Source organism: Nuphar pumila, chromosome 16 (assembly GCF_984573655.1).
Source record: "Nuphar pumila chromosome 16, dmNupPumi1.hap1.1, whole genome shotgun sequence".
Lineage (NCBI taxonomy): Eukaryota > Viridiplantae > Streptophyta > Magnoliopsida > Nymphaeales > Nymphaeaceae > Nuphar > Nuphar pumila.
In genome coordinates, this window is record NC_143264.1 from 76,298,276 (window position 1) to 76,325,201 (window position 26,926).

General features: G+C 37.3%; 1 protein-coding gene across 4 annotated transcripts; it reads left to right on the top strand.

Annotated features, from left to right (window-relative positions):
• Positions 1-26,683, top strand: LOC149813677 (transcriptional corepressor LEUNIG_HOMOLOG-like). 4 transcript variants are annotated; one of them, XM_089990977.1, is made up of 21 exons: positions 1-204; positions 471-891; positions 971-1,043; positions 1,132-1,229; positions 1,733-1,842; positions 1,943-2,235; positions 2,382-2,457; positions 2,572-2,683; positions 4,181-4,230; positions 4,359-4,679; positions 5,403-5,483; positions 5,687-5,738; positions 5,878-5,915; positions 6,561-6,699; positions 6,769-6,878; positions 6,987-7,136; positions 22,611-22,766; positions 22,902-23,018; positions 23,924-24,124; positions 24,572-24,715; positions 25,711-26,012. In XM_089990977.1, the coding sequence occupies exons 3-20, from the start codon at positions 1,012-1,014 to the stop codon at positions 24,713-24,715; spliced, it is 2,280 nt and encodes a 759-aa protein (XP_089847103.1). In that variant the 5' UTR covers positions 1-204; positions 471-891; positions 971-1,011; the 3' UTR covers positions 25,711-26,012. The 4 variants fall into 4 exon arrangements, with proteins under 4 accessions (XP_089847103.1, XP_089847101.1, XP_089847102.1 ...); XM_089990975.1 differs by lacking the exon at positions 25,711-26,012 and adding an exon at positions 26,371-26,683 and having other exon boundaries at positions 29-302; XM_089990976.1 differs by lacking the exon at positions 25,711-26,012 and adding an exon at positions 26,371-26,683 and having other exon boundaries at positions 30-204; positions 446-891.
• The last annotated feature ends 243 nt before the right edge of the window (positions 26,684-26,926 follow it).

Sequence of the window (26,926 nt, forward strand, 5' to 3'; positions counted from 1 at the left end):
AAAAAGCCAGCGGCAGATCAAAGTCCCTCGGGGAGTCCCACCCCGAGTCGCCCCTCGGATGTACCGGTCTCCATCCCGATTCGACTGGTTCAGACGCTGTCTCCAACGAACAAGCACCCGTCAGGAATCGGTTTCTCTCGAGCGCGTGCGAAACGGGGGATCGACCTCCCTTGAGCCTCGAGCGTCTCGTCTTGATCCTCTCCTGTACGTCCTTCCGTCTCGCCTTCTTCGGATGCTTTTCCTCTCTCTCTCTCTCTGGGGAATTCTTGCTCCAATATCGCGAACTAACTATCGTTTTAAAGGTTTATCTTTTTGCAATTTTGAGGGTGTTTGGGGTCTTGTTTCGTGTGAGATTGCTAGGGTTTTGGTGTTCAGTCTGTTTTATAGGGTTTGTTTGAAGGATCGGGGGCGTTTATGGTTGATTTTTTGTTTTTGCTTGATGCAGTGACGTGATTGAGTTTTTTCGTCAGGGATTGCGAGGAATTGAAGCGGCATTAGGTTTTTTTGGAGGCTGCGATCGGGAAGATTGTGGTTCGGAACTGCAGGGATTGGGGTTGTGGTGTAATGGTGGAGGAATTAGGGTTTCTGGGGTTGTTGGAGACGGCGAATGCCGGTTTCCTTTCATCGAAGCGGTGAAGTGGAAGCTGTTCTTCGTCTGTTTTCTGTAATGAGAGCTCTGTAGAGGGCCGAGATCATATTTCCTATCTCGTTGTTTCTGTTTGGATGTTGACATAGTTGAGTAGAGAGCAGAGTTTGTAAAATTTATCGAGTGTGAAGCAGGATTATTTTTTTTTTTTACAAAATCTCATCAGTGTGAGGGGTTTGGAGTTGATACTGCGTGAAGCTATGCGGCTGAATTCCTGTTGATTTTCGGTGTTTATTGAGTTAAAGGTACGATGTGATACAAATCAGTTCTTCTTTGATGGATTTTCCCTTCATCCTTTGGTTTATGGATTTTTTTTAATCTTAGTTTTGTATCTTCCATCATTCCGGTGAATTAGATTGCACAGTATGGCGCAGAGCAATTGGGAAGCGGATAAAATGTAGGTGCCCTTATGAAAATTTGATGCTTCAACTAGTCTATGATTTTTTATTCCGAATCTTAATATTTCTTTTTTTTTTATATTGTAGGCTCGATGTATATATTTATGACTATCTTTTGAAAAGAAATCTGCATGATTCTGCTAAAGCTTTCATGGCGGAAGGGAAGGTTGCTGCCGATCCCGTAGGTAATTTGTGCTCCAATTCTGCTTTGCATTGGGCGTTCTCTTTCTCTGGAACTGCATTGCTTGTTTTAATAATCTTAGTTGGAGCATATTATGTTTTAGTTTCCCTAGTGATGATTTATGGAATTTTAGTTGTGCCACTGCTGTACTGCTGTTAATTTTTAAATGGCATTCTCTCTCTTGAGAAAAGCATTGTGTGAGCGTATATGTTTACTTTGGAGAAAGTGAATTCTTTCGCTAGCTGAATCTGATGATAATGCAATTCAATATAATTTGGAAACTTCAATTTGCATGGTGCTTATTCTGTTGTTTATCTTTTACTATAATCGTCCCCACTGAAGCATTCAGTCTCAGACATTACATTTGAATGGTTACGATGTGTAGGTTATTAATCATTACTTTGGGAATGGCCTTTCTTTTCTCTGTGTGGGGGAAGGGTGTTTGTTGCTAGTGCTGTAGGGAGCGACCTGCAGTTGTAACTCTATGTCTTTTGGTTTAAAATACAGCTATCGATGCCCCTGGGGGTTTTTTATTTGAATGGTGGTCCGTTTTCTGGGACATCTTTATCGCAAGGACAAATGAGAAGCATTCAGAGGTTGCTGCTGCTTACATAGAGGTAGATATTTTGCTGGTTGGCTTCACTTCTGATACTGAGCTGTCAACTCTTTTGTATCAATCACCCTTCTATTTTCCCATTTGGTGATCTGAATATGCAGGCACAGCAAATGAAAGCCAGGGAACATCAACAACAAATGCAGATGCAGCAGTTACAAATTATGCAGCAACGGCATGCTCAAATGCAGCGGAGGGATGCCAGTCATCCTTCACTTTCTGGTTCAATAAATGGTATAGGTTCTGAGAGCATGTTGGGCCAGTCTACGGCCAGTGTCTTGGCTGCCAAGTTGTATGAAGAACGCATGAAACATCCAAATTCAATGGATCCAGAGTCATCTCCACAGCTGCTTGATGCAAATAGGATGGCACTTTTGAAATCCTCAACTAATCAGAGGTACACAGGCTAAAATGTTATGCTAAATCTCTCGACTCTTTTGAGTTATAGTTAGGCTTAGACAAGAGTAACCGTAAGGATGCCATCTGCATATCACTGGATTTGTTTAATTTATTCTATTTGTTTGTTTTTTTTCCATGGCACAGCCAGTTGGTCCAAGGAACACCTGGCAATGTATCTGCTACTTTGCAACAGATTCAAGCACGTACACAACAGACTGCTGTAACTATGTTCATCCATTGCCTTGAAGTTTTCTACTAAATTCAGTATTTTAACATTTTTTAAAGGTTTAATGTTTAAAAATTGATTAGTTTCTTTTTATTGCTTCTGTTGAAGGATATCAAGGGCGATGCTAGTTTGGCTGCAAGTCAAAGACCTTTGCCAATGGACCCATCATCCGTTTATGCATCTGGAATTCTGCAGACAAAATCTGGTCTTGGTAGCCCAGGTGAAATGATTAACTTATCTTTTAGAATTTCATGCAAAAGGCTCATGAAACACTTTGGCAGCAACCTTGATCTGCCTTTTCCTCAAAGGCTCATGCATCTCATGCGGGTCTTCTGTAGTTTTTCTTTTCCCTTGGCACCCACGCCCCCACCTCCCCTATTATGAACTGGTGTTGGATCATCATCTGCTGCATCGTGTGTCTACCATCTTTCAACGTGGTGTTGGATCATCATCTGCTGCATCATGCGTCTACCATCTTTCGAATGGTTGCTTGAAAAAGTAAATACTTAGTAGACATTGTTCTGCATAGAGTTTCTTTTATATATATGATGGAATTGTAGGTTCTGGATTCTTATGTAGTGAAGGGTTTAATTGGGCTTCATCTGGTCAACCAAGGTGATCTTGGCACCCAGTTGTTAGGGCAAGGACAAGCAACCTCAGTGACCTAAACGGGCAACTAGGTGACTGGGGAATACTTTTTAGATATTTTTTTTCTTCCACTGCATTATGGTTGCAGGTGATACCTAGTCTCGCTTATGAAGGGGAAGCGATCATGCAAGGCCCAACTCTAGGCTTGCCTAGTGCTTTTGACCAATGTCAGTGATCTTGTTTTTGGGTTTCTGCTCTGCAAGGGAAAAATCTTGCCAGATTCTTTTTTTGAAGTTTGTTGGAAAAATATCAGGATGATCTTGGAATAGATGATATTTCAAAATCATAAGAAAAATGAGAGAAAATGTGAAAAGTATTAATGTTGAAAATAGGAGATATTTTGACCGCCTCATTGTCTTACCAGTTTTTGCAGCCTCTGAATTTTTGGCAATAATATTGCAAGAAATTCAAAAGCTTACCCATGTTTTTTAGATGGCTTTTGACAGGATAGTCCATCTTTTTGCTTGAGAGTGATGTATCATTATATATATCTTGTGGACCTTTAGCCATTAAGGTTTCATTTTTTGTCCAATTGATGTAATGGCCAAAAACATAACTGCTTGTATTAGAGGAAAAATAAAAAAAGGTGACGTTCAATAATCTTTGCTTGAATATTGTTGTCTTGAAAAGGGAAACACATTAATCTACCACGTTTTGTCATGTTTGTTTTTTTCTTGATACACTTCTAATTGGTTGATGATTCACTATGGCATTGTTTTGAATCATATTTTGGGTATCTTGTGATTAAGGAAAGAAAAAAAACAGTCCTTCAACTTAAGTGTCAATTATTTTTCATGTTTGCTTCTGTGCTTCATAATACTATGAAACAGAATTGAACTGAAACAAATGTTAACTGAATGCATGCTATGATCTGAAAGGAAGGGCAAATTGTGTATCATATCTTGCTAGTAGCCAGTGTGGGACTGGTTAAGCTGAGAATTTTCACGAGAATCTTCCAGTAGAATAATAACACCAAGAATTTTGAAGAAAATTTTATTTGAAATTGAGTTTTATATTCTGTCTTCCTTTTATGGTTGGATCATGTTGAATTTCTTTGTTTCCTCTTCAGGACTAAATCAGGGTGGTAGTGGTCTCCCACTAAAGGGTTGGCCTTTAACTGTAAGTGGTGAATGCTTAGAAACTTCATTGTGAACCACATTTAAAGTTTTTGTAGTTATTAATATCTGTCTATTTTTTATCCATTTATCTCTTGCGTTGGAATATTGGATTTTCAAACTTGTATGTAGGGGATTGATCAACTCCGGCCAGGCCTTGGTCAGCAAGTACAAAAGTCCTTCATGCAAACTCCAAACCAATTTCAACTTTTGACAGCCCAGCAACAACATCAGCTGTTAGCACAGGCTCAGGTCCAAGGAAACATAGGATCAACAGGTTCACCAAACTACGGCGACGTGGATCCTCGAAGATTTAGAGTGTTGCAGCGAGTTGGGTTCAATGGAAAAGATGGGCAACCCACTGGAAATGATGGATCTATAGGCTCTCCTATCCAGTCTGGTTCACCAAAGGTCAGAGGTCCTTCACAGGATCAAGCAGAACTTCTCATGAAGGTTAGGTTTTCCAAGTATTTATTTAATTCACTTTTCTTAGCTATGTGGTTCTGATGTCTTGCATGTTTTTGACATGAATTAAATTGGAGAAAATAATATTTCCATGGAGTACAGGCATTGGGCTAGGTTTGCTGAACAGGTGAAAGAATAAGAAAAAAAGTGAGAATTTTTGGGTCTTCTGTAATATGCTAGGAGACTTGTGGTAGTCTTTTATGTTGGAAAATCTCTCTTTTGGTTTACTCCCAAGTCTGCATGATGGTTAGAGTAGTTAGACAGTTTAATGGATGTGAATGCATTCTTGTACACCATCATTAGCTATAACAACGAAAAGAATAAACTTAATGGACTCTTGTAGAATAAGTTATTTTTTTCATAGGCAAGAATTGAGAGAAACTGATGGCCATTCCCTATGATAAGACGGTAGTTTCATTTTTGTTTTTGCTATGATGCAGCTGACATAATAACACTGTAAAGTAATTATTTCAATTGCTAACCTAGAGAACCAAAAGCACCTGAACAAAGATGTTTCATTAATAAGGCAGACCTAAAGAATGTACAATTGGGGGAATTTACTTGATACTGTACCATTTTAGGAGGATACTGAAATACTGTCTTTGAGCTAATAAAATCCAGAATTCAGTATGCTGTGAATATGATGCAATATTTTCTATCACTAGTATTGGAACTTATGTAGGTAATACTACTAATTAGTTTTAAATTTAGATGAAGATGGCCCAGATACAGCAATCTTCAGCACACCAGCAACAACCTGACCAGTTGCAGCAGCAGCAGCAATTGCAGCAGGTTGGCCCTTTTCTGTGTTGATTTTCGACTTGGTTTTCCTTCAAGCGTGAATCTCTATTTACAAGCTGCAGTATGGTTGTGTATGTCATTGATTTTCATGTTCTTTTCTATTGGCTGCATAAGTTTGTTTCATCTTCTTTGGAGTTTGTTTTTTATCATGTTAATAATGCAGTTATTTTCTTGTCTTTCTGTTCTGAAAACAGAACAATAGAAAAAGGAAGCAGCCTTCATCTTCTGGCGCTGCAAACAGTACTGGTACTGGAAATACTTCTGGCCCTTCCCCCAAATTCTGCACCATCAACTCCATCAACCCATACACCTGGTGATGGATTGTCTATGGCTGCAAATATGCGTGTCAATAGTATGTCTAAAAGTTTGATGATGTATGGTGCAGATGGACCAGGTGGACTTGCATCATCTTCAAATCAGCTGGTATGCCTTTCATTTTGTAATTTATAACTATGAGTGCTATGTAACATGGACTCGCATGAACAGAAGCTACACTCGTGTTGACGCCACACACCCAGTACCGCAGGACATGGGTCCTGCCTCACTCTGAGACCAATTCTGCCCAGCAAATGGACTCAGACGGCATTGACCAAGTCCATTTTCATCCTTTTTTTTAAGTTAAAAAAAACAAAACAATCCTTTTCCTTTTAAGTTTAAAAAATAAAATAATAAAAGAAGGTGTGTTGGGGTTAGCTCCCCTCCACACCTGTGCCTCTTCTCTTCTGCGGCTCTCCCTCCACCTATGGCGCTTGCCTCGCCCTCCAGTTCTAGGTTCTCTCTCTCTCCCCATACCCTTTGTCGAATTGTATGTCCTGTCCATGGCACAGGGCCAGGTGTTGCGCAAGACCTGGGTCATGACCCAGGTCTGGTTCAACTCTTTGGTCCTGGGTCCAGCTAATCAGACCCAGAATGCATTCAGCATATATATATATATATATATATATATATATATACCCATGTTTTTTGAATTTTGAAATTGCCGTGTCACACCCACCCACACCTATGTGACATATGGAGGGAGTTTGTTTTTATTGTGGTCTGTGCACCTTTTATATATTCACATGGCAGGAAGGCATGGACCATTTTGGAGATGGTTCCTTAGAGGATAATGTAGAATCATTTTTATCTCAACATGATGATGGAGATCCAAGCTTATTTGGTACACTAAAGAGGAGTCCTACAGAACACAACACAGACTCTTCCAAAGGTAACATATGCAGTATCATGTTCTTTTAGTGAGTTCAGCCCAAACTTACCTCGGCAGCTTTTGTTTCAGGTTTTACATTCCTTGAGGTTGGTTGTCTTCGTTCGAGTAATAACAAAGTTGTCTGCTGCCATTTTTCTTCTGATGGAAAGCTGCTGGCTAGTGCTGGGCATGAGAAGAAGGTGAATAGTTGCTTATCAAATTTACCCTTGTGAACCTTTTGGAAAGGTTTAGTGTACTGTGTACCTGTATAGACGGGACACATGCTGAATTTTGTTTGTTGCTTGCAGGCTATCCTTTGGAACATGGACACCCTGAAAACAGAGAGTACTCCTGAAGAACACTCTCACTTGATTACAGATGTTCGGTTTAGACCCAATTCAATCCAACTGGCAACATCTTCCTTTGACAGAACTGTGCGATTATGGAATGCTGCTGATGTAATATTTCTTAAGATGTCTTTTTCTTTTCTGTGCCGTCTTTATCTTTCATTATCTTATTCTCATTATTTCTCTATTCTTTGATGCTGTTAACTTAATCAACTCTATCTTAAACCTTCATGTTCTATTAGTCTTAAGTGGCATTATTTTGTTAGACAATTAGTCCACATACTTTTTTCTTCTTCTGTTTAAGATAACGAAATTTGTTCCTCAATTGTATTTTTTGTTATTTTCCTCTAAAAAAATGTATTTTCCATTATAAAATTTACTTGTAGATTGAGCAGTATAATCTGCTTCTGGATCATAAGTAAATAGACAGCATCAGAATTGAATATCTAAGTCATGTGAAAGATTAGAGTTTTGGATATATGCATCTTGCACATTGACGACATTATATATATCATACTCTCGTAACCCATAACTGCACCTGTAAATATTGACATAGCATTTGAGAATGATAGCTTGCAATGAGAGAAGTGGCCTATGCTCAAACACCATGAAGATGATCTTCCAAATTTGGGAAATATTAATGTTATTAGGACTTGACATTATCTTAGTAGGGCGTGAATTGTTTGAATGTGAAAATGGCAGGAAAAAAAATCATGGATTCCAATAAGGGAAGAGATTGGGGCTGATTTGGTTGGGCGTGCAGTCACTGTGACCAACCCTGTCTTGTGCGTTGTCAGCCTGTATGACCCACAAAGTACAGATCCAGTATCTATCGTTGGAACTCTGTCCTAACCTGATACATCTGAATATAAACCGGAAAAATAGACTCCTCTATATTTGGGTTCAAACTGGTCTATCGGTAGGATCCTAACAGATCTGGATTATTGTGGGCAGTATATCTGAATAAGGTCCAGGTCATATCTAGTCTTTTTTATATTTATGTATTTCATTCCTGAATTACAAGGTTTGTTATCTCGATGTGCTGATCCAATTGGAACTGAAATCTTTTCTCAGACGTGGACCTGGACTGTACATGTTCTAGAGCAAAATTGGCCATTGTCACCTTTGTTCCAGCATGACCATGTTTATTATTCTGTTGACTGTTGTTCCTGCTTTGTATGATATCTCACTTTGCTTATATATGATGCCAACATTTAGATCGTGCTTCCTATGCACACATCAGAAACATCAATTACCTTAATTTTAGTATTGTATGGAGGCCTTTGTCCTCCACACCATTTCCATGTGAGATAGTGTCAACATTGATTTGTGGCGTCAACCATGCTAGATCTATTTCAGCATCCCTGATTGATTGATTGCACATGCTTAAAGTTAGGCGTCAAACCCATACATCCGAGTGTTGTAATTCAAGTGGTTTGGAAGCTATGTCACATAGGTGTGGATGCGGATGCGGCGATTCTGCACTTTAAAAAAACTTGGGTGCGGGGGTGCGGGGAGAATATATATATATTTATATATATATACATATATATATATATATAGTTTTCAACAGTTTTAAGTTAATATTATGTGTATTTGTGTGCATTTATGTATTTATATATATAATATTGATAAAAATGAACTTGATTAGGGTTAACTGAATCTACTTTTGCATAAAATTGGACCTCGGTGTGGTTGACTTCACCTAACACAAAGGTAGTTGTGACACCTGCCTGGGTGCGGGTGCGACGCGGTTGCGACGCGGTTGCGGTGCCCTTTTAGAAGAGTCCGTGTGACAGTTTGGAAGCAAAAAAGCATAGTTGGCAAACTCGGCCCGGGTCGATCCGGATCGGACCACAACTGGGTCACGATTCGGCATTGCCGATCCACATGCAAAAACAATGTTTTTTTCATGCATTTTGTGATTTTAATGCATAATTCCCGTAAAAGAATACTTGTTATAAATAATTATATGTTTTTAAATCATAAATATTAACAATTATGTATAGTTGAATACTTATATAGCTTAGACATTGATGTCATATGCTAAATTTAGTGATTATACAATATGAATTTTGATTTTTTTTCATATCTTAACACTAGAAAATGTATAGTCCTAACCTGTCGGAGTTACTGAGCGAGTCTAGGGTTGGGAAAAGTTATGAGTTTGCCAACTATGCAAAAAATGTCATCTCTTTAAAAAGAATAACTTTCATTTTTTTGAGAATTCAATCAGTACAATAATGGCTTTCATTACACATTTACAAATATTTCTCAAATTGAAGTACATTGGATAGTTTAAATGTGCTAGGATGTCTTAGCCTTTGATGCCACAAAATACATCAATTTTTAGTACATTATAATAAAAAGTATCTTTGGGAATAATCAATCGATCCATGTAATAGAGATCCCCTTCTTTATGGCCTTCCTCGATATGCTTCCCGGATTGGAGATCTTTTACCAAACATCGGTTCGATGAGAAGGATATACTACAACCATAGTCTGCTATTTGATAAACATAAACGAGATTTAAATTGAGTTGTGGAACAATTCTAACTTTTGGAATATAAAAATTTGAAAATTCTTTAAAAATTTCAATTCCTTTTATATCAAGAAAAGATATTGGATCTATTTGCATTAGTCCTATAATTGAAAAACAAAGAATCATTGGAAGTCATGTTTAAAGACTCATCGGAATCTAAAAGCCAAGTAATCTTACCGGGAGATGAGGAAAAAGAAACCACGACACTAGTGATGGAAGAAGATGAGCCTTTGAGAAGCGGTTGTAGAGTCTCCACCGATTGAGATAAAATGTTCTTAATAGATGTGGAATCTCCATTGGTTCCACTCTTGTCTTCTTGAGAAGAGTCTACCATTGTACCCTTTTCTCATCTTTTTTTTTTTGAATTTTAGGCAATAGGGTTTCATCTCTCCCAGTTTTCCACAATTATGGCAAATATTGAGATGCGTATGCTTAGATGGATGTGTGGAAATACAATAAAAGATAAGATTCGAAACGAGGAGATACGTAAGAAGGTAGGCGTTGCATCCATTGAAAATAAGATGAGAGAGAATCGTTTACGGTGGTTTGAACATATTCGGTGAAGGCCTAATGATGCTCCAGTTAGAAGGATGGAGAAATGGGAAAATATATTAGTTAAAAGAGGTCGGGGTAGGCTTAAGAAGACTTGGATGGAGATGATAGGAAAGTATATGAATGCTTTGAACCTCACCGAGGACATGACATTGGATAGAAATGATTGGAGGAGAAGGATTCATGTGGAAGACCGAGGATGATTTTCTTTTTTGGTTCATATCGCCGACCCCAATTGTTTTGGGATGAAGGCGTAGTTGTTGTAATCTTCTTTCTCCCATAATCATTTTGTGGCCTCCCAAAGTTAAGTTTGGTGAAGTATGGAGGCTTATAGGCATTTGTGTTGGCATTGGAATGAAATATGTAGAAAACAAAGCCCAATAAAGAACAAAACAAAAGCACTAAGGCACTACACAAAAGCACTAAGGCACTACACAAGCACAAGGTGCATATACAAGTCTTTAAAGAGTCAAAACAATAACACAAACATAAAAAATATCATCTTTATAGAGTAGACTGCATAGGAAAAGCATTAGTAACAAATAAAGTTTTTTACCTCTATTTATATACGAGGTAGTGTCAATAGAGCTGTAGAGTTGTTGGACTGTTCCAACCTATGGTACCCGGACACTCCATTTTGCCTTCCGTACCCGTGTCGACATGCGTATTCCCGTGTCATCATGTGTCAACACCCGGACATACCATTTTCCTCTCCGTACATACAAGTTTGTATTCAATTTATAATTATATTTTCAGTTTATAACTTCATATTTTCAGTATATAATATATATTTTAGATATAGCATATATATTTAGATTATATTCAGTTTATTTTGTATTTATGTGATATTTAATATATATATATATATATATATATATATATATATATATATATCCATGCCCTCGAACCCACATTTCTTGGAATTTCCATGTCGTACCCTCCATACCTCTACCCGTACCCTGGTGACATAGGTTTCAAGTGCTCTATTGACTAGTCAACTCTATAATGACTAGTCCAAAATGAATGGCATACTCAAGTATGTATACATATAGATACATGTAATATATTTTAACAATTACATGTATAAAATGACTAAAATACCCCTACATGGGCAAAACCTACTACAATAATAAAACAATTAAAAATATATAATATATACAAATACACTCATATATATATGTGTGAATCATTACATTTTAACACTCCCCCTCAAACTTTCGGTGTGATTACCGAAAGTTTGAAAAAAAAAACAAAAACAAAGGGAAAGATCTAAGTTTTATTGATAATCTTCACCAAATGCCTTCATCCGCTATCTCCATCTTCATGATTTATCAATTTTTTTTTCTTTCTCATATCATCTTTAAAAACAAAATTTCTTTCTCATATCATCGAGAACAACACAAAGGTTCCAACTACACAAAGGGAGATATCCTAACCAAATAGTTATTAAAAGGAAATGTTTTAACCCAATAGTTAAAAAATGGTTATAGAATATATGTATATAGTTTCAAAACAAATATATATTTTGAACAAGAATTACACATATTAATTCATATATATATATATATATATATATATATATATATATATATATATAAAGAGAGGATGGTGAAGTTCTCCAACAAAACATAGAGGTACCACCTTAAGCAATATTTTTTAATATTAGCAATAATTCAAGCAAGGTACATAAGCCATTAAGATAAACACAATGAATATACTTCGAAATCAATTTTTAAGAATTTCACAATTAGACAACCATAATCATAAGAGGAACATATTTGTCATGAAAACATAAATTTTGAGCATATATTAGACATAAAATATCAATAAGATATAAACAATTTAGCAATAAAGTCCTAAAGGCTTGAGTATTTCAAATAAGATACAACTCATACGACAACAAATATATTAAATATAAAAACTCAAAGGACAACATAGAAAAATTAATGAAATTCATCCAAAAAATACACGATAACCAACATAGAACAAATCTAAATATCTATATATATATATCCAACATGCAATTAAAGCATATTCAATGCATGAAAAATTTTCAATGAATAAACATGTCATACAGAAAAAATGAGCAGCGAACAAGATTAGAAAGTTCATGGAGAGATTTTAAAAATCCCACATTCAACAAATTATAACAAAAAGAATGATATTTGCAAATCTCAACCCCAGTTTGCTCACCAGAAGCAATCACCTCTTATGACCTTCAACTCGACATCTTTAAAATCCAAGTGTATCAGCTCATAGGACAAGAGATCAAACATAAATGTCTGCAAATAACTATACCAATGACCATGCATCAGCAATACTGACAATAAATACCAGTTACAACCACAAGAGGTGCACATCCCTCACCTCAAAAATGATTGTAAAACTGCAAACAATAACATCAACTACAACATGTGCGCATAACTCATGACAACCATGGTTGTAAAACTGATAAACAAGAATCTCTTATCCAATAAAAAAATCACTCACATAAGAGGGAAGAGAGGACAAAGCAAGATAGGCAAAAATTATTGTAATGAAGACAAACTGATGTCAAAAAACAAGATTCAAAAACAATATTCAAATCAAAATAATAAATTTTGCAACAATATGAGATTTAATCCACAAGGACTAACATGATCACAAGCAAATAACAATTAAGCCATTACTAACAAAGATCAATACAAGCATATCCAATAAACAACAAAGGCCAAAAAAACAATTGAGTGATACAACTCACTCATAAAACCGGAGGTCAATCATCAATCATCGACAAGTGCCAATACAACATTCATAAACTTGACAATCTATAATGACAAGAAGACAGAGGTGCACAAATAACTCACCCCAACAACTAACTCTGGTTCCATAACATCGAGTTATAAAAAAAAACAATTGAGTGATACAACATACTCATAGAATCAGAGGTCAATCAACTGTTAGTCGGAGCCAACATTGGCAATCTATACCGACAAGAAGACATAGGTGCACACATAACTCACTTCAACAACTGACTCTGGTTGCACAACACAAATGTGCATACAATTCACCTTGATAAGGCCAAACAAATAATAATGAATGTATCAAAAGGAGAGTGATGAACTAACAAAGCCATATAAAGAGGCATATAGAAAAATCCTTGAAAGACACATTCCAAGGAACAAGAATCGATTGGACAAAAAATATCAAGTCAAGTGAAATCCTTAAATAAGTTTAGCAAAAGCATGTGATAAATGCAATCATATGACAAGATAAAATGTCCACTAATGAGTTTTTGACAAGAATGCCCATCAAGAGATACAAAGTGAACAAGGACAAAAGTGAACCACAAAGAATATACTTTCAAATCCCACAAAGGGCAAAAAACGGGGAAGGTTCTCACAAATTTTATTAATACCAAGAAAAGAACCAAAAGACCTTCAATCATGAACTACGATGTCCACCAATATCAAGTGAACAAACACGAAAGTGTTCTCTAAGGAACACACTCACAAGAACCCACAAAGGGGTACACACAAGAAGGCTCACAATATAAAAATTAATAATTTATCGAGTATCACAAGCATGCAAGAAGCATAATACTTAAAAGTTAAAACTCATGTGAGGTAACATGATGTAAAGAACATGTAAGATAATGTTCATTAATGAGCCATGAGTCTAAGAAATATCACAACCACAAGACACAAACCATTCAATTGGAATAAAACTACCTCTCAAATGGGCACAATCATAAGGGCCATTAATAGGGCCAACAAGAGAACAAACAATAACATAAATATTTATAATAATTTTTAAAAGAACACTTAAAAAAACATTCATAAACCTCATAGAGGAGTTCAACATAAATTCCACAAGGATGAGTGCATAATTCCCATAAAAGAAAAAGTTTTTGTATGAAGAAATCATGCTCAATTCCTTATGCACAAATAGACAAACCCATTTATATGTGTATGCAAGACAATCACAAGTGCACAAGGATCATATATCAATATGAAAAATCATTTATTCAAATTTTTAAATAACAAGATATCCATGATCACTAAGACTTTAACCACATAAAATCTTTAATACTACATAAAATATTCTATGTTTCATATACGAATATATCAAGGAGAAAAGAAAGAAATTCAAACACAAGTCAAGCAAAATCTCATAAAATCATACTCGTGAATGACACACAAAGTCACTTTAAAATAAATATTTCAAATCATTTAAAAATATTTAACAATATTAGAAAAACAAAACAAAGTCCAATATAACAAAAAAAACACAACAAATTTGAAGTCATACATAAGAACATGATTTGACATTTATAACCATGAAGTGCTCAAATACAACATATAAGCTATGTCACATGGGTACGGGTACATGTACGTAGGCTACGGCACGACAATTTAAAAAATTGCGGGCGCAAGGACACGACTATATTATATATATATATATCATTTATTTGGATATTGGATTGGGTTAGACCCAATCCATTATATATATTATATATTTTGAGAAGATTGGCTCCCTCTCTCTCTTTCTCTCTAGGCTACGACAACAAGAGGAAGGAGAAGATGTGGCCCAGGTATGCCTCCCCCTCCTCTCTCTCTCCACCACTTTCTTCCTCCGTTTCTTCTTCTTCTTATTCTATCTCTTTCTCTCTCCCCTTCGTTTCTTCTTCTTCCCTCTCTTCCCTCCTCTCTCTCTCTCTTTCTGTATATCTCTCTTTTCTTCTTCTCCTTCCTCTCTTTTTCGGGTAAAAAAGTTGGATTTTGGGTTGGGTCTTAGTTGGACCCGACCTGAATCGACCCACAACGTACCCGTGCCTCCCCTGGTACTCGTACTCCTACTTAGGCGTCGCCATGGGTGCGGTGGGGCGTTTGCCATGTCTATGTTACATAACATATAAGTGCCAAAAAAACATATGCTAAAGAATACTAGATTATATATGTACATTTAAATAAAGAGAGTTAAAAACCTAAGAATAAAGATTTAAGATACATTTTGGGTCAAGATCTCCTTTGAATCCAAGCCATACATCAATCACAATTCCTTCATGAAGCACAAGCCCGAACCAAAGAATCCCAAGATCCAAAAGGGCAAAAACTACCAAGAAAAATTTCTTTGCTTTGATACCATGTAATAAAATATGCGGAAAAACAAATACAAAGTGCACACACATTATTACAAACCCAAGAAAGAACAAAACAAAAGCACTAAGGCACTGCACAAGCACAAAGTGCATATACAAGACTTCAAAGAGTAAAAAAAATAACACAAAAACATAAAAAGTATTATCTTTATTGAGTAGAATGCTTAGAAAAAGCATTTGTAACAAATGTGAGTTTTTACTCCTATTTACACACGAGGTAGTCTCAAATTCTCAATAGAGCTGTTGGAACAATCTAACAACTAGAGCTGTTGTATTGTTTCAGCACCTCCGTTGACTAGTCCAAAAATAACCACATACTCAATACATATTATATGCATATACATTTTAACAGTTACATGTGTAAAATGACCAAAATGCCCTACATGAAAAAACCTATTACAATAATAAAACAGTTAAAAAATATAATATACATTTAACACCAGGTCTAGAAACAGTCAACACATTATCCTTGGCCTCTTTTGGTTCATACATGGTCTTCAATCTAGTTTCTTCTATACATACTTTGGCTAATACCTCATGCAAAGGTGGAACCTTCTTCCGGTGGATGATGGTGACCCAAACTTGTTTATACTCGGGTTTAAGACCTTTCATAAATTAAAAAAATTGTTCTTCAAGGATTTAGTTCTTTATTTGATAAACATCGTTGGGTGTATCTCATATTGGTTCCATTTTTGCCATTTGATTGCACAATCTTTTGAGAGTGCCATAATACTCTCTAGCAGTTTTATTATGAATTCGGTCCCACAAATTCCATTTGTGTGTGGCATCTTTTTGGGTGTAGGTTTATTTGATGAAGACCCATGCTTCATCGACTCTTTTGAATTCAAGTATATTTGCACACGGTTCTTCACACATACTTCTCATAAAAAGGGAAAGAACTTTTGCATGGCCAACTTTACACTCTTTGTAGCCCTTGTATTCTAAGAGGGCCTTCTCTCTCTCTCACTTCCCTTTAGAGATTCTTCTTCGGTCGACCCATCTTCTCCCAAAATGGATTTAGTGAGAATAGGTTGAGGTTTTGGTGTGAAACCATCAACATATTTCTACAATTCCTTTCCAACCAAAATTCTTTTCATCGCTGTAGTCCACATTATTGTAGTTGGCCCCATCGAACTTGATGGGAACAAGTTACAACCATTATAATTTCTTTATCGGCCATGGTGAAGAAAAGGAGAGAGAAGAAGAAGAAAAGAGAAGAACAAGAATGTTGGTGGCGAGCTTTTCGAAGCAAGCAAATCCTCAATCACTCGAACCACCTCCAGACTGAAAAGATGTCACGACTGGGCCTGGATCTCAGGATCCAGACCCAATCTGTTTTAGTTTTATTTTAACGCATGCTTATTAATGGCATGTTGTAATTTCCACACTTTATATAATACCCTAATTACACTGTACGTGTATATAGTGAATGAAAAGAAACCGTAGACCCTAATTTTGGGTTTTTTGCAGCCACCGACGCCTCTCTCTATCTCTATTCCTCTCCCTCTTGTGATTCATGGTGGAGATCAGAGCGTCAGATCCTTCCTTGAAGATCGTTTCAGCCCCTTCATCCTCTTCTAAGGTAATTTTTCTCTTCCTTGAAGATCGTTTCTTTCTTTCCGTCCAACCCATAATATTGATTTCTTCTTCTCCGTTTTATTTCTCTTCTTGCTGTTCCTTCCTTCTTTCACACTGCTGCATCTGTTTTCTTCTTCTCCTGTTTATTTACCCACATAATATCAAAACTCATGTTTGCGTGATTTTAAAGATTGAAATCACGTCAAATTTGTTCCTTTCTTTCTTCCATATTGACGTCAGAACTGAATCTGACCTGAACACAATTTGTATTCTGCCTTGATTGGTTAACATCACTTTATCTTCCTCTCTACCTTGAATTTTCTCCCATTTAGAAAGAAACCACATTGAAGAAAACACGTCGTTTTCATATTAACGTGTTTTCTTGCCGATTGAATACTTATTTTCCTTTAGAGCAGTTCTTCTTTATTGTATATTCTTTTTTTTTTGTCTCGGGTCTGCAGGCTATTTAAAAAAAAGGCAGCCGAGTTTTTTGAAATTCAATTATCTGTTCTAAAATTATCTGTTCTAAATTCTTAATTCTATTTTTGTTTGCTCTAAAATGACTTCTTTTTCCGGTCTCTTAATTCTCTTCATTTTCAAAGTGACGTCTCTTTCCGGTCTGTTAATTCTCTTCGTTTTCGCTTCCCATTCATTATGGATTCATTCTCTTCTTCACAATCTGGCCTTTCTTCCAACTTTCTCAGTCAGCTTGTGTCTGAGAAACTGAACAATTCCAATCTTTTAACTTGGAAGAGACAAATCATCCCATTCATAAGGAGTCAGGATCTTTCTGGACATCTGGATGACTCTGTTCCTGTTCCTTCAGAGTTCATATCACAAGAAGGCAAGAGTGGGGAGGGTGAAACTTTATTTAGTTTTGTTAGAAATCTAGAGTATGTATCCTGGATGAAGCGAAACCAGGCTTTGGTTGCCCACATCACTTCCACTTTGTCACAGGAGGTGCTTGTGGCAATCCCAGATGACTGCTCAGCTATGCAGTTATGGCTTCGCCTTGTTCAGACATATTCAAAAGTTTCTCATGCTAAAATATTATTTTTAAATAAAGAGTTTTAAATGTTGAGGAAGTACTCCATGACTGTCATGGAGTACTTAAACAAAATGAAGACTATCACAGATCAGTTGGCCATTGTGGGTTGCGCGGTCAGTGACAAAGATATGGTGCAACAGACTTTGAGTGGGCTGGGACCTGATTATCACATAATGGTTACTTCTTTGCTGTGTTTACCAGACTTACCTACATTTGAAGACCTTCGTGCTAAGCTCTTACAGTATGGGATGACCTTAAAGGGATTCTCCGAAGGTATTCATAATCCCATTGGAGCACACAATGTTCTTGCCATAGGAGTTACTTATGGTCGAGGACGTGGCATGTATGAATCTCGGGAAAGGGGAGGTCAAGAGAAGAATGGACAAGGAGCCCGTGGAATATTACCTACTCTCAGTATGCCTCCTAATTTGCAAAGGCAAAGGACAATACCTACTTGTTTTCTCTGTAACAAAAGGGGACACATCAAAGCAAATTGCTGGCATAACCCGCAAAATAGAGGAAAACAATTGGAGACAAGAAAAGGCACAGATACATTGAAGAACACTGGAGAAGTCAAAGAGTTGTTATTATCTGTCTTGGCTGAATTGAACATCAAACATAATCATCAAGGTACTTGATATATTGATTCTGGTGCAACCACTCATGCCACTGGCAATGCTGGTAAGCTCCTAAACCTTGTTCCTTAAGTTGGTAGAAATAGTATTGTCACTAGAGATGGGTCTCATCACCATATTTCGCATATTGGAAATTCTGTAATTTCTATGTCCAATTCTTCCCTTGCTCTTTCAAATGTCATTCATGCTCCTAATATTAAGAAAAATATTGTTTCAGTCTTTAAGTTTGTTGATGACATTAATGCTATAGTTGAGTTTACTCCTTTTTCTGTTCATGTTAAGGACCTTCTCACGAGGGAAAAGTTCGCTGAAGGAAAACGACAAGGGAATATGTACGTGTTCCAAGAAGATCCTTCATCTCGTGTTCAACCTGTTGATTCCATCTTGAAGCTCACATCATCATCTTCAGTTCCTTCTGAGAGTGTCCTTAATATTTTTGAATTTATTGAGCTGAATCTTTGGCATGATCGTTTGGGTCATTGTAGTTGCCATTTTATTGATAAGTTTGTACCAAGCAGTCTTATTCTCAAGTCAAGTCTGAATTTAAGTGTCGATAATAAAAAATGTTCTAGTTGTCTTCAGTGTAAGAGTCATGTTCTTCCATTTCATTCCATTAATAAAAGAGTTTCAAGACCATTTGAAATTATATGCTCTGATGTTTGGGGTCCGGCTCCAGTTCCTTCCATGTCTGACACTAGATATTATCTCATTTTTGTTGATATCTATTCTCGATATACATGAATCTTCTTTATGAAAAGTAAATCGGAAACCTTCAAATTGTTTCAGAATTTTCATTCCTTTGTTCAAAATAAATTCTCTGAAAATATTACTTGTTTTCAATGTGATTGAGGGGGGTGAGTTCTCTTCAAATGACTTTATTAATTTCTTCCAGACAAATGGAATAAGTAGGCAAGTGTCTTGTCCCCATACACCTCAACAAAATGGAGTTGCTGAATGAAAGCATCGTCATATTATCGAAAGTGCAATGAGCATGATGCATGATAGTAATCTTTCAGTTACCTTCTGGGCAGAGGCCTTTCATACAACAATCTATGTCATAAATCGATTGCCCATGAATATCTTGGAAAACAAATCACCCCATTTCTCTTTGTATGATGTGCATCCAAATTATCATGATTTATGCGTATCTGGGTGTGTATGTTATGTTCATGTTGACAGTTCAATGCGACTCAAGTTTCAGGATAAGGCCTTAATATGCTGATGATTACAAATGATACAGATGCTATGATCCCGTGAGCAGGCGCATCAAGATATCCAGAAATGTTGTGTTTGATGAATCAAATTTTGGTCATAAAGTTGACACTCCTCCTGAAATTAAAGTTTATCATCTTTAATTGAACTCAAATCTCTTTTCTAGTATTGACGATGTTTGTTCTTCAAACTGTAATCAAAGAGAAGAGGAAAACGTGACTACTGCTACGAACTTAGGAAAGTGTGATCTCTGAACCATCATTGGCCCTCGAAGGTATAAAGGCATTGTTTACTCTCGACGTGAGAAGGAGATATTCCCCAGCTCTAATCAGGAGCCGAATTCTACTTCTGTTTTCATTCAATCATTTGTTCACAGAAGGTCTACCCGGCCTCGACATCCTATTGATAGGTGGGTTAGTTATGAGAACTTCATAATGGATTTTCAACTTTTCTTAACCTCTTTGGGCATGGAAGATCAACCCACCACGTTTTATCAAGCAATAAATTCTAAAAGATGGATTGAAGCTATGAATGAAGAAATGAAGGCTCTTCATGAGTGTGGCACTTGGGATATCGTTCCCAGACCATACAATCGAAATGTGGTTGGTTCAAAGTGGGTGTATAAGATAAAGTATAAGTCGAATGGTACTATCGAGCGATACAAGGCTAGACTGGTTGCCAAAGGCTTCACACAAGAGCAAGGACAAGACTATAATGAGACCTTCAGTCCAGTCGTGAAAATGGGCACTATCCGCATCATATTATCATTGGCTGTAGAGCACCAATGGACTCTTAGTCAACTGAATGTAAAAAATGCATTTCTTCATGGAACTCTGTAGGAGGAAGTATACATGGAGCAAGCCACTGGGTATGCCGAAGGGAATTCCAAAAAATACGTGTGCAGGTTAAAGAGAGCTATATATGGTCTGAAGCAGAGATCTCAATCTTGGTTTGACAGTTTCTCCCTTAAAGTAGAAAAATATGGCTTTAATCGGTTTTTTCTTGATTATTCTCTTTTCATATTCCAATGTAAAGATATAGTTACCCTGTTATTGATATATGTTGATGACATTATCATTGCTGATAACTCTAATGAACATATTGAACAGGTCAAAGAACTTTTGAATCATAGATTTAAGATGAAGGATCTTGGTAAACTGCGATACTTTCTTGGAGTAGAAGTTGATGGGACTCCTGAAGGCATGACACTCACTCAACATAAGTATACTGATGATGTTCTTAGCAAGGAGGTATGACAGATTGCAAGCCTTTAAGCACACCCAGTGTACTTCATCAGAAACTCAGTTTCCAAGATGGAGATTTGTATGAAGACCCTACAGGATATCGCAGGGTAGTAAGAATGCTTCAGTATCTTACCTTCACTCGGCCTGACATTGTCTATTCGGTCAATCAGGTGTCTCAGTTCATGCATGAACCACATATTGGACATATGGAAGCTGTGAAACACATTCTTCGATATTTGAAGGGAACTATTGGAGATGGACTTCTATACAGAAAGAGTATGCATGACCATCACATGCATGAACTTCTTACTTACACAGATGTAGATTGGGCAGGAGATCCAAATGAGCGTAGATCAGTCTCAGGATACTGTGTTTTCATTGGTCTAAATCTCGTCTCCTGGAATAGTAAGAAACAAAAGGCCATAGCCAGGTCGAACACAGAAGCTGAACATGGATCAGACACCTCTTGACAGAAGTTGGAGAACCAATTTCTAAAAGCATTCTCGTGTGATAATCAAAGTGCTATTAACATGTCATTCAATCCTATTTACCACAGTCGTGCCAAAAATATTAAAATTGATCAACAATTTGTAAGACAGAAGGTCGAAGAGAAGGAAATTGAACCAGAATACGTTCGGATTGTTGTTCAAGTTGTTGAGTTGTTTACAAAAGGACTTATCAAGGATAAATTTTGGATGCTAAAAGGCAAGTTGTTCATGGTTCAAAACCATGTACAACTTGAGGAAGGGTGAAAAGATGTCACGACTGGGCTTGGATCTCAGGATCTAGACCCAATCTGTTTTAGTTTTATTTTAACACATGCTCATTAATGGCATGTTGTAATTTTCACACTTTATGTAATACCCCAATTACACTGTACGTGTATATAGTGAATGAAAAGAAACCGCATGCCCCAATTTTGGGTTTTCTGCAGCCACTGACGCCTCTCTCCCTCTCTATTCCTCTCCCTCTTGTGATTCACGGTGGAGTACCAGTTTCTAACACAGACAATCTTATTTCACGTGATTATCCACTTCAACAGCCTCAAGGCTATGATACTATGTAATGAAATAAAGAAGTGCACAAATAGTTGCCACTTATGGGTTTACAAGATTACAAGCAAGTGCACACAAACACAAAGCCTCTTATGGGCAATACAATCAACACGTCTCTTATGGGCAAAGCACACACATAAAAATAACAAATATTATTGATAAAATGCTTAGGGAAAGCATAACTAAAATATTGGAAAGACTCCCACATATATATATATATATATATATATAGAGAGAGAGAGAGAGAGAGAGAGAGAGAGAGAGAGAGAGAGAGAGGGCTAGCCAACTAGCTGTTGGACTAACCCAAGGTAAATAAAAGGACAAAAGCACAGCCTATTACAAAACTGAAATGACAAAAATACCCCTAATGGGTATAACCTATTACAATATATATATATATATATATATATATATATATATATATATATATATATATATTTATATGTATATATATACATACATACACATTATATAAGTATATATCTATGTACACATGCATCTGACATGTAACCAATGCTTGAATTTGCTGCCATGGATAAAGTTTTATCTTATTCTGTACTCTGGTGTATTCTATTGCAGCCAAGCTATTGTATGAATGTATATACTGGGCATGGATCTGCTGTGATGTCACTAGATTTTCATCCAAAGAAAACAGATATTTTGTGCTCTTGTGATGGCAATGGTGAAATTCGCTTGTGGAGCACTAATCAGTTTTCATGCACACGTGTTTCCAAGGCTAGTGTTTTCTTTGTTTTTCCCCCCACGCCTAATATTTGTGATCTCATTTGATCATTTGTTTGGTCTTTCTTTTTCCTTTTTCTTTTTTTCCAATGAAGCTGTTTGGTTTTTCTTGCTTATGCAACTTAGCAGGGTGGAACTGCGCAAGTGAGATTTCAACCTAGAGTTGGGCAGTTTCTAGCTGCTGCTGCAGAGAATGTGGTATCCATCTTTGATTTCGAGTCTGATAGGCGGATACATGCACTACAGGTATGCAAGCCGAGTAGTAGAATATCAATATTCTACCAGTGTAGAAGAATGCCCATAAAACACCTCATTAATTTTCTAATGCGGAGGAGCTTCTATTATGCTATTTGGCCTAAAAATTTTCTGGTTTACATGAAGGATTGTTCCATAGAGTTAGCAGAGCTGTTGTATGCTCCAATATGTCAATCTTATTTTTCTCAGCATGGTGATAAAACGGTTGGAACCACAAACTGTTGTGGCAATCTTTCAGTAGATTTAAAGTTATTTGTCTAATAGGGGAATGCAAAAATTAAGGTTGAGAACAAAGACACTTTCAGATATGGAGAAATATGATCATTTTTTCTAGGTCAATGCAAGTAACATCTGTATTGTTGTGGCATTTTTAAAAATTTTCATCTAGCCTGTTACATGAAAGCAAGTTCTATTGCTTAATATTTACTTTCAATAGGAGAATAGAAGTAGAAAGGAAGACCAGTTCTCTGTGCTTTTGGTTGGTGAACATTCTTGTGAAAAATGATAGGTATTTTCAGCATGTGGGACTGCTTCTTCTAGCAACTCCTATGGATGGATGTGATTGTTTGCCATTGTCGTTCAATGAAGAATTCTTACTATGTTAATGTCTTGTTTTCATCATTGGATTATGAAGTGTTTGCATGTCTAACATTATCCATCTGCCTAGCCAAAAAAAAGCTGAAAAACTGTCCAACATTGATAACTTCTGGAGGATTGGACCTTTGTCTAGGAAATATTTTTGGTATAATGTCATATTTCAAATAGTGAAGGTGTTTGCACAGTCAGGTGGTTCCTTTACCATTTTGTGATGCACTGTTAGGGTGCCTAATTTATCATCTATGTAGTGCTTCTGTTGATGCTTATTTTCTCTTGTTATTGGTGGGGACGGATTGCAGGGTCATACTAAAGAGGTGCATTCTATTTGTTGGGATGCAAATGGGGACTATCTTGCTTCTGTAAGCGAGGATTCTGTGAGGGTGTGGTCATTGGCCTCTGGTGGTGAATGCATACATGAACTCAGCTCCAATGGAAACAAATTCCATTCATGTATTTTCCATCCTGCATATCCAACACTCCTAGTAATTGGTGGATACCAGGTAATGTTTGTGACCTATGAAAACGTCTTTTCTTTTTTCCTTGCTCAATTCAATATTTCACTGAGGCCCCAGTGTCTCTGCCTTGTTTGTCCGAGTTATTTGCACTTCTCCCCTGTCGCTAAGCTGCCTTCTATGAGTTTCTAGAGTTTGTCAACTAAACCTCACAAAATCATACCACATTTGATTTTGCTTATTAAAAACTCAGCACTCAGGTTGTAATGAGGCTTTTAGTGATCTATACCTGTTCGAACACTTCCTGGTTATGGTTCAAGATCTTAGAAAAATGGTTGCATTTCATTATTCTGTTGCAATATATCTTGAAGATCTGAATATTCCCAGTTGCTCTCTTGAAGTCGCCTGTTTGTGTTGCTCTGCATTCCATGTTTTCGGGTTTTCATTGCTATTTTATCTGTTAATCACAATCATCACCATGACCTTGGTTTGCAGTCGTTGGAGCTCTGGAACATGGTGGATAACAAGACCATGACAGTGTCAGCCCATGAGGGTCTGATAGCGGCATTGGCGCAATCACCTGCTACCTGCATGGTTGCATCTGCCAGCCATGATAAGTGTGTGAAAATCTGGAAATAGGTGCGTGCAACTCTGGATTGGTTTGTCATTCTTGCATAGGGGGATTATTTGAAAATGGCCTTCTCCCCATCCGTGTTGGCTTTAAATGCAATAAATGCGTTCCTTGTTTCCCCTCTGCGCTTTGAACTCAAATAATGAAGAATACGTGGTGTGTGTAGAGAGAGAGAGAGAGAGAGAGAGAGAGAGAGAGAGAGAGAGAGAGAGAGAGAGAGAGAGAGAGAGAGAGAGAGAGAGAGATTGAAATGGACTGATTCATGTTCCCCTAGAAACCGAAAAAAAAATAACCAGAAAATCTTGAACTGCTAACCTAACTTAAACCTCATATGAGGTTCTCCAATCAGGTGGGCTGCCAATGTGTTTTTATGTATGCTGAAGGCCGTAATAGTAGCTACCCTTGTCAATCGTCTGGCTGCATTTTTCTATTACTCTAAGCTCATCGTTGGTTTTGTGGCTCTGATAAAGTGCTGTATTAGATGAGATGTGGTCTGGGTCTTCAGATTTTCTTTGTCGTGTTTTTTTTTTTGAAAGGCAAGCTGGTCTTAGGCAGACCCCTACCAGTTATACAACTATACCATTGGGTTTTGAACCTGCAACGTCCCAACACAAGGTGACGTGCACTAGCTGCTTCTACCAGACAAACAGAGCCCCGATTGGTAGTTCTTGTCGTGTATTTGATGAGGTGGTGGCCAGGCTTTTAAGAGTGCTACTTTTCTAGACCATGAGCAACTCCCGGCATAGGTGGTTGTTTATAGAAGGATCGCTAAGAGTCCAACACAGCTAGCTTTTATTAACGTCTGTACCATACAGCACAATGGAATGACTAATGTTGGTGTTGATTGTTTTGGAGTGTAGTTTAGCCAAACAAATCATAACTTCTAGAATGGTGTTTTTTATTTTGTTTTTTTATGTTTTAAATGAAACCTTCGAGAATGTTGCTATGAGAGAGTTCACGGGAATTGGGGTAATGAATATCTGAACTTATATTGATCCACCAGCCACTGAAGTTGGTGGAACTCCAGTTCGGATTGAAGGTCAGCAGGACTTGGGTGCGCAAGGATTCTCACTGGCGAGAGCTCTCATGGACACATCAAACACATTCCAAGCCAAGGTCACTGAGAACTCTCTCTGTGCTTTATTACCTGATTTAGATTGGGCTGTATTTTTTTTTTGCAATGACAACTTTATTTCAGAAGTTTGTGATAAGCATTAGATTGAGCTGTATTTGGAAGCATGAATTATTTAGCACTAGGGCTCCAGCAGGTTTGGAGTGCTAGATTTTGACCTAGTTAAATTTTAAAGTTGTGTTTGTGCACACACCACACCTCAACTTGTGTGTTTGGGCGTATGGGACTCGAGGATCAACCTGTCTGTTTGCTAGCCTTCCTGTTTAACCGTGCTCTGGGTGTGTGGTTATGTGTGCATGCATGCTTGTGAAGCTCAATTGTTCACATTTGGCTGACTGACTAACCCTTTGCGATCAGCTCATGTCTAAGCTCGTAGAGTCTGAGCCTGAATCGGCGTTAGGTGTACAGAGCTGGTGCTAGCTTACCATAAGCTCGTCTCATTTTGCAACTCTGGTTGACACATTGAGCAGCTGCACCTAGGTTGGATGAAACAACACTCCTTGATTCTCTTTTGTTTCGTTTTTTTTTCAGGCATCCTGTCCCATGGTGTTCTGTGGTGAGGGGCGTTACACTGTCTGTGGGATGCCCTCCTGTGCTGGCGGTGCATCCTGCTTTTGCGTGGCAAGCATGGTGCAGGTGGGCATCATGTGGCGGGCCCTGTCGGGTAGTTTCGAGTCTCCTTTTCTAAGTGTTGTTTTTGTTTTTTTTTTTCACATTTAACACCATAGATGGAGTTTTAGGTTTCGTTTGGTGGGAACCAGCTTTTGGATCATGGAATCCGAGATGTGTACAGGTTTTTCTGGTGATTCAAAATTAAAGTGCCAGTTTTTTTTGGCTCATAAAATCATGTTTTTTCATTGAAAAAACATGATCCAAGAGTGAAACTAAACACATCTAACGGTTCAGATCTATCATAAAACACTTCAAAACTATGGGACAGAATGAAAAATAGGGCTTACTATGTTCAGTTCTCTCTCTCTATATGTAGAGTAGCATGTATCTTCAAACAAGGAAAGTGTTTGAAGATTGTTTAGACGAAGCATGATCAAACGGTGATGCTGTCATCTATTTTTTTTTGTGCTCCAGA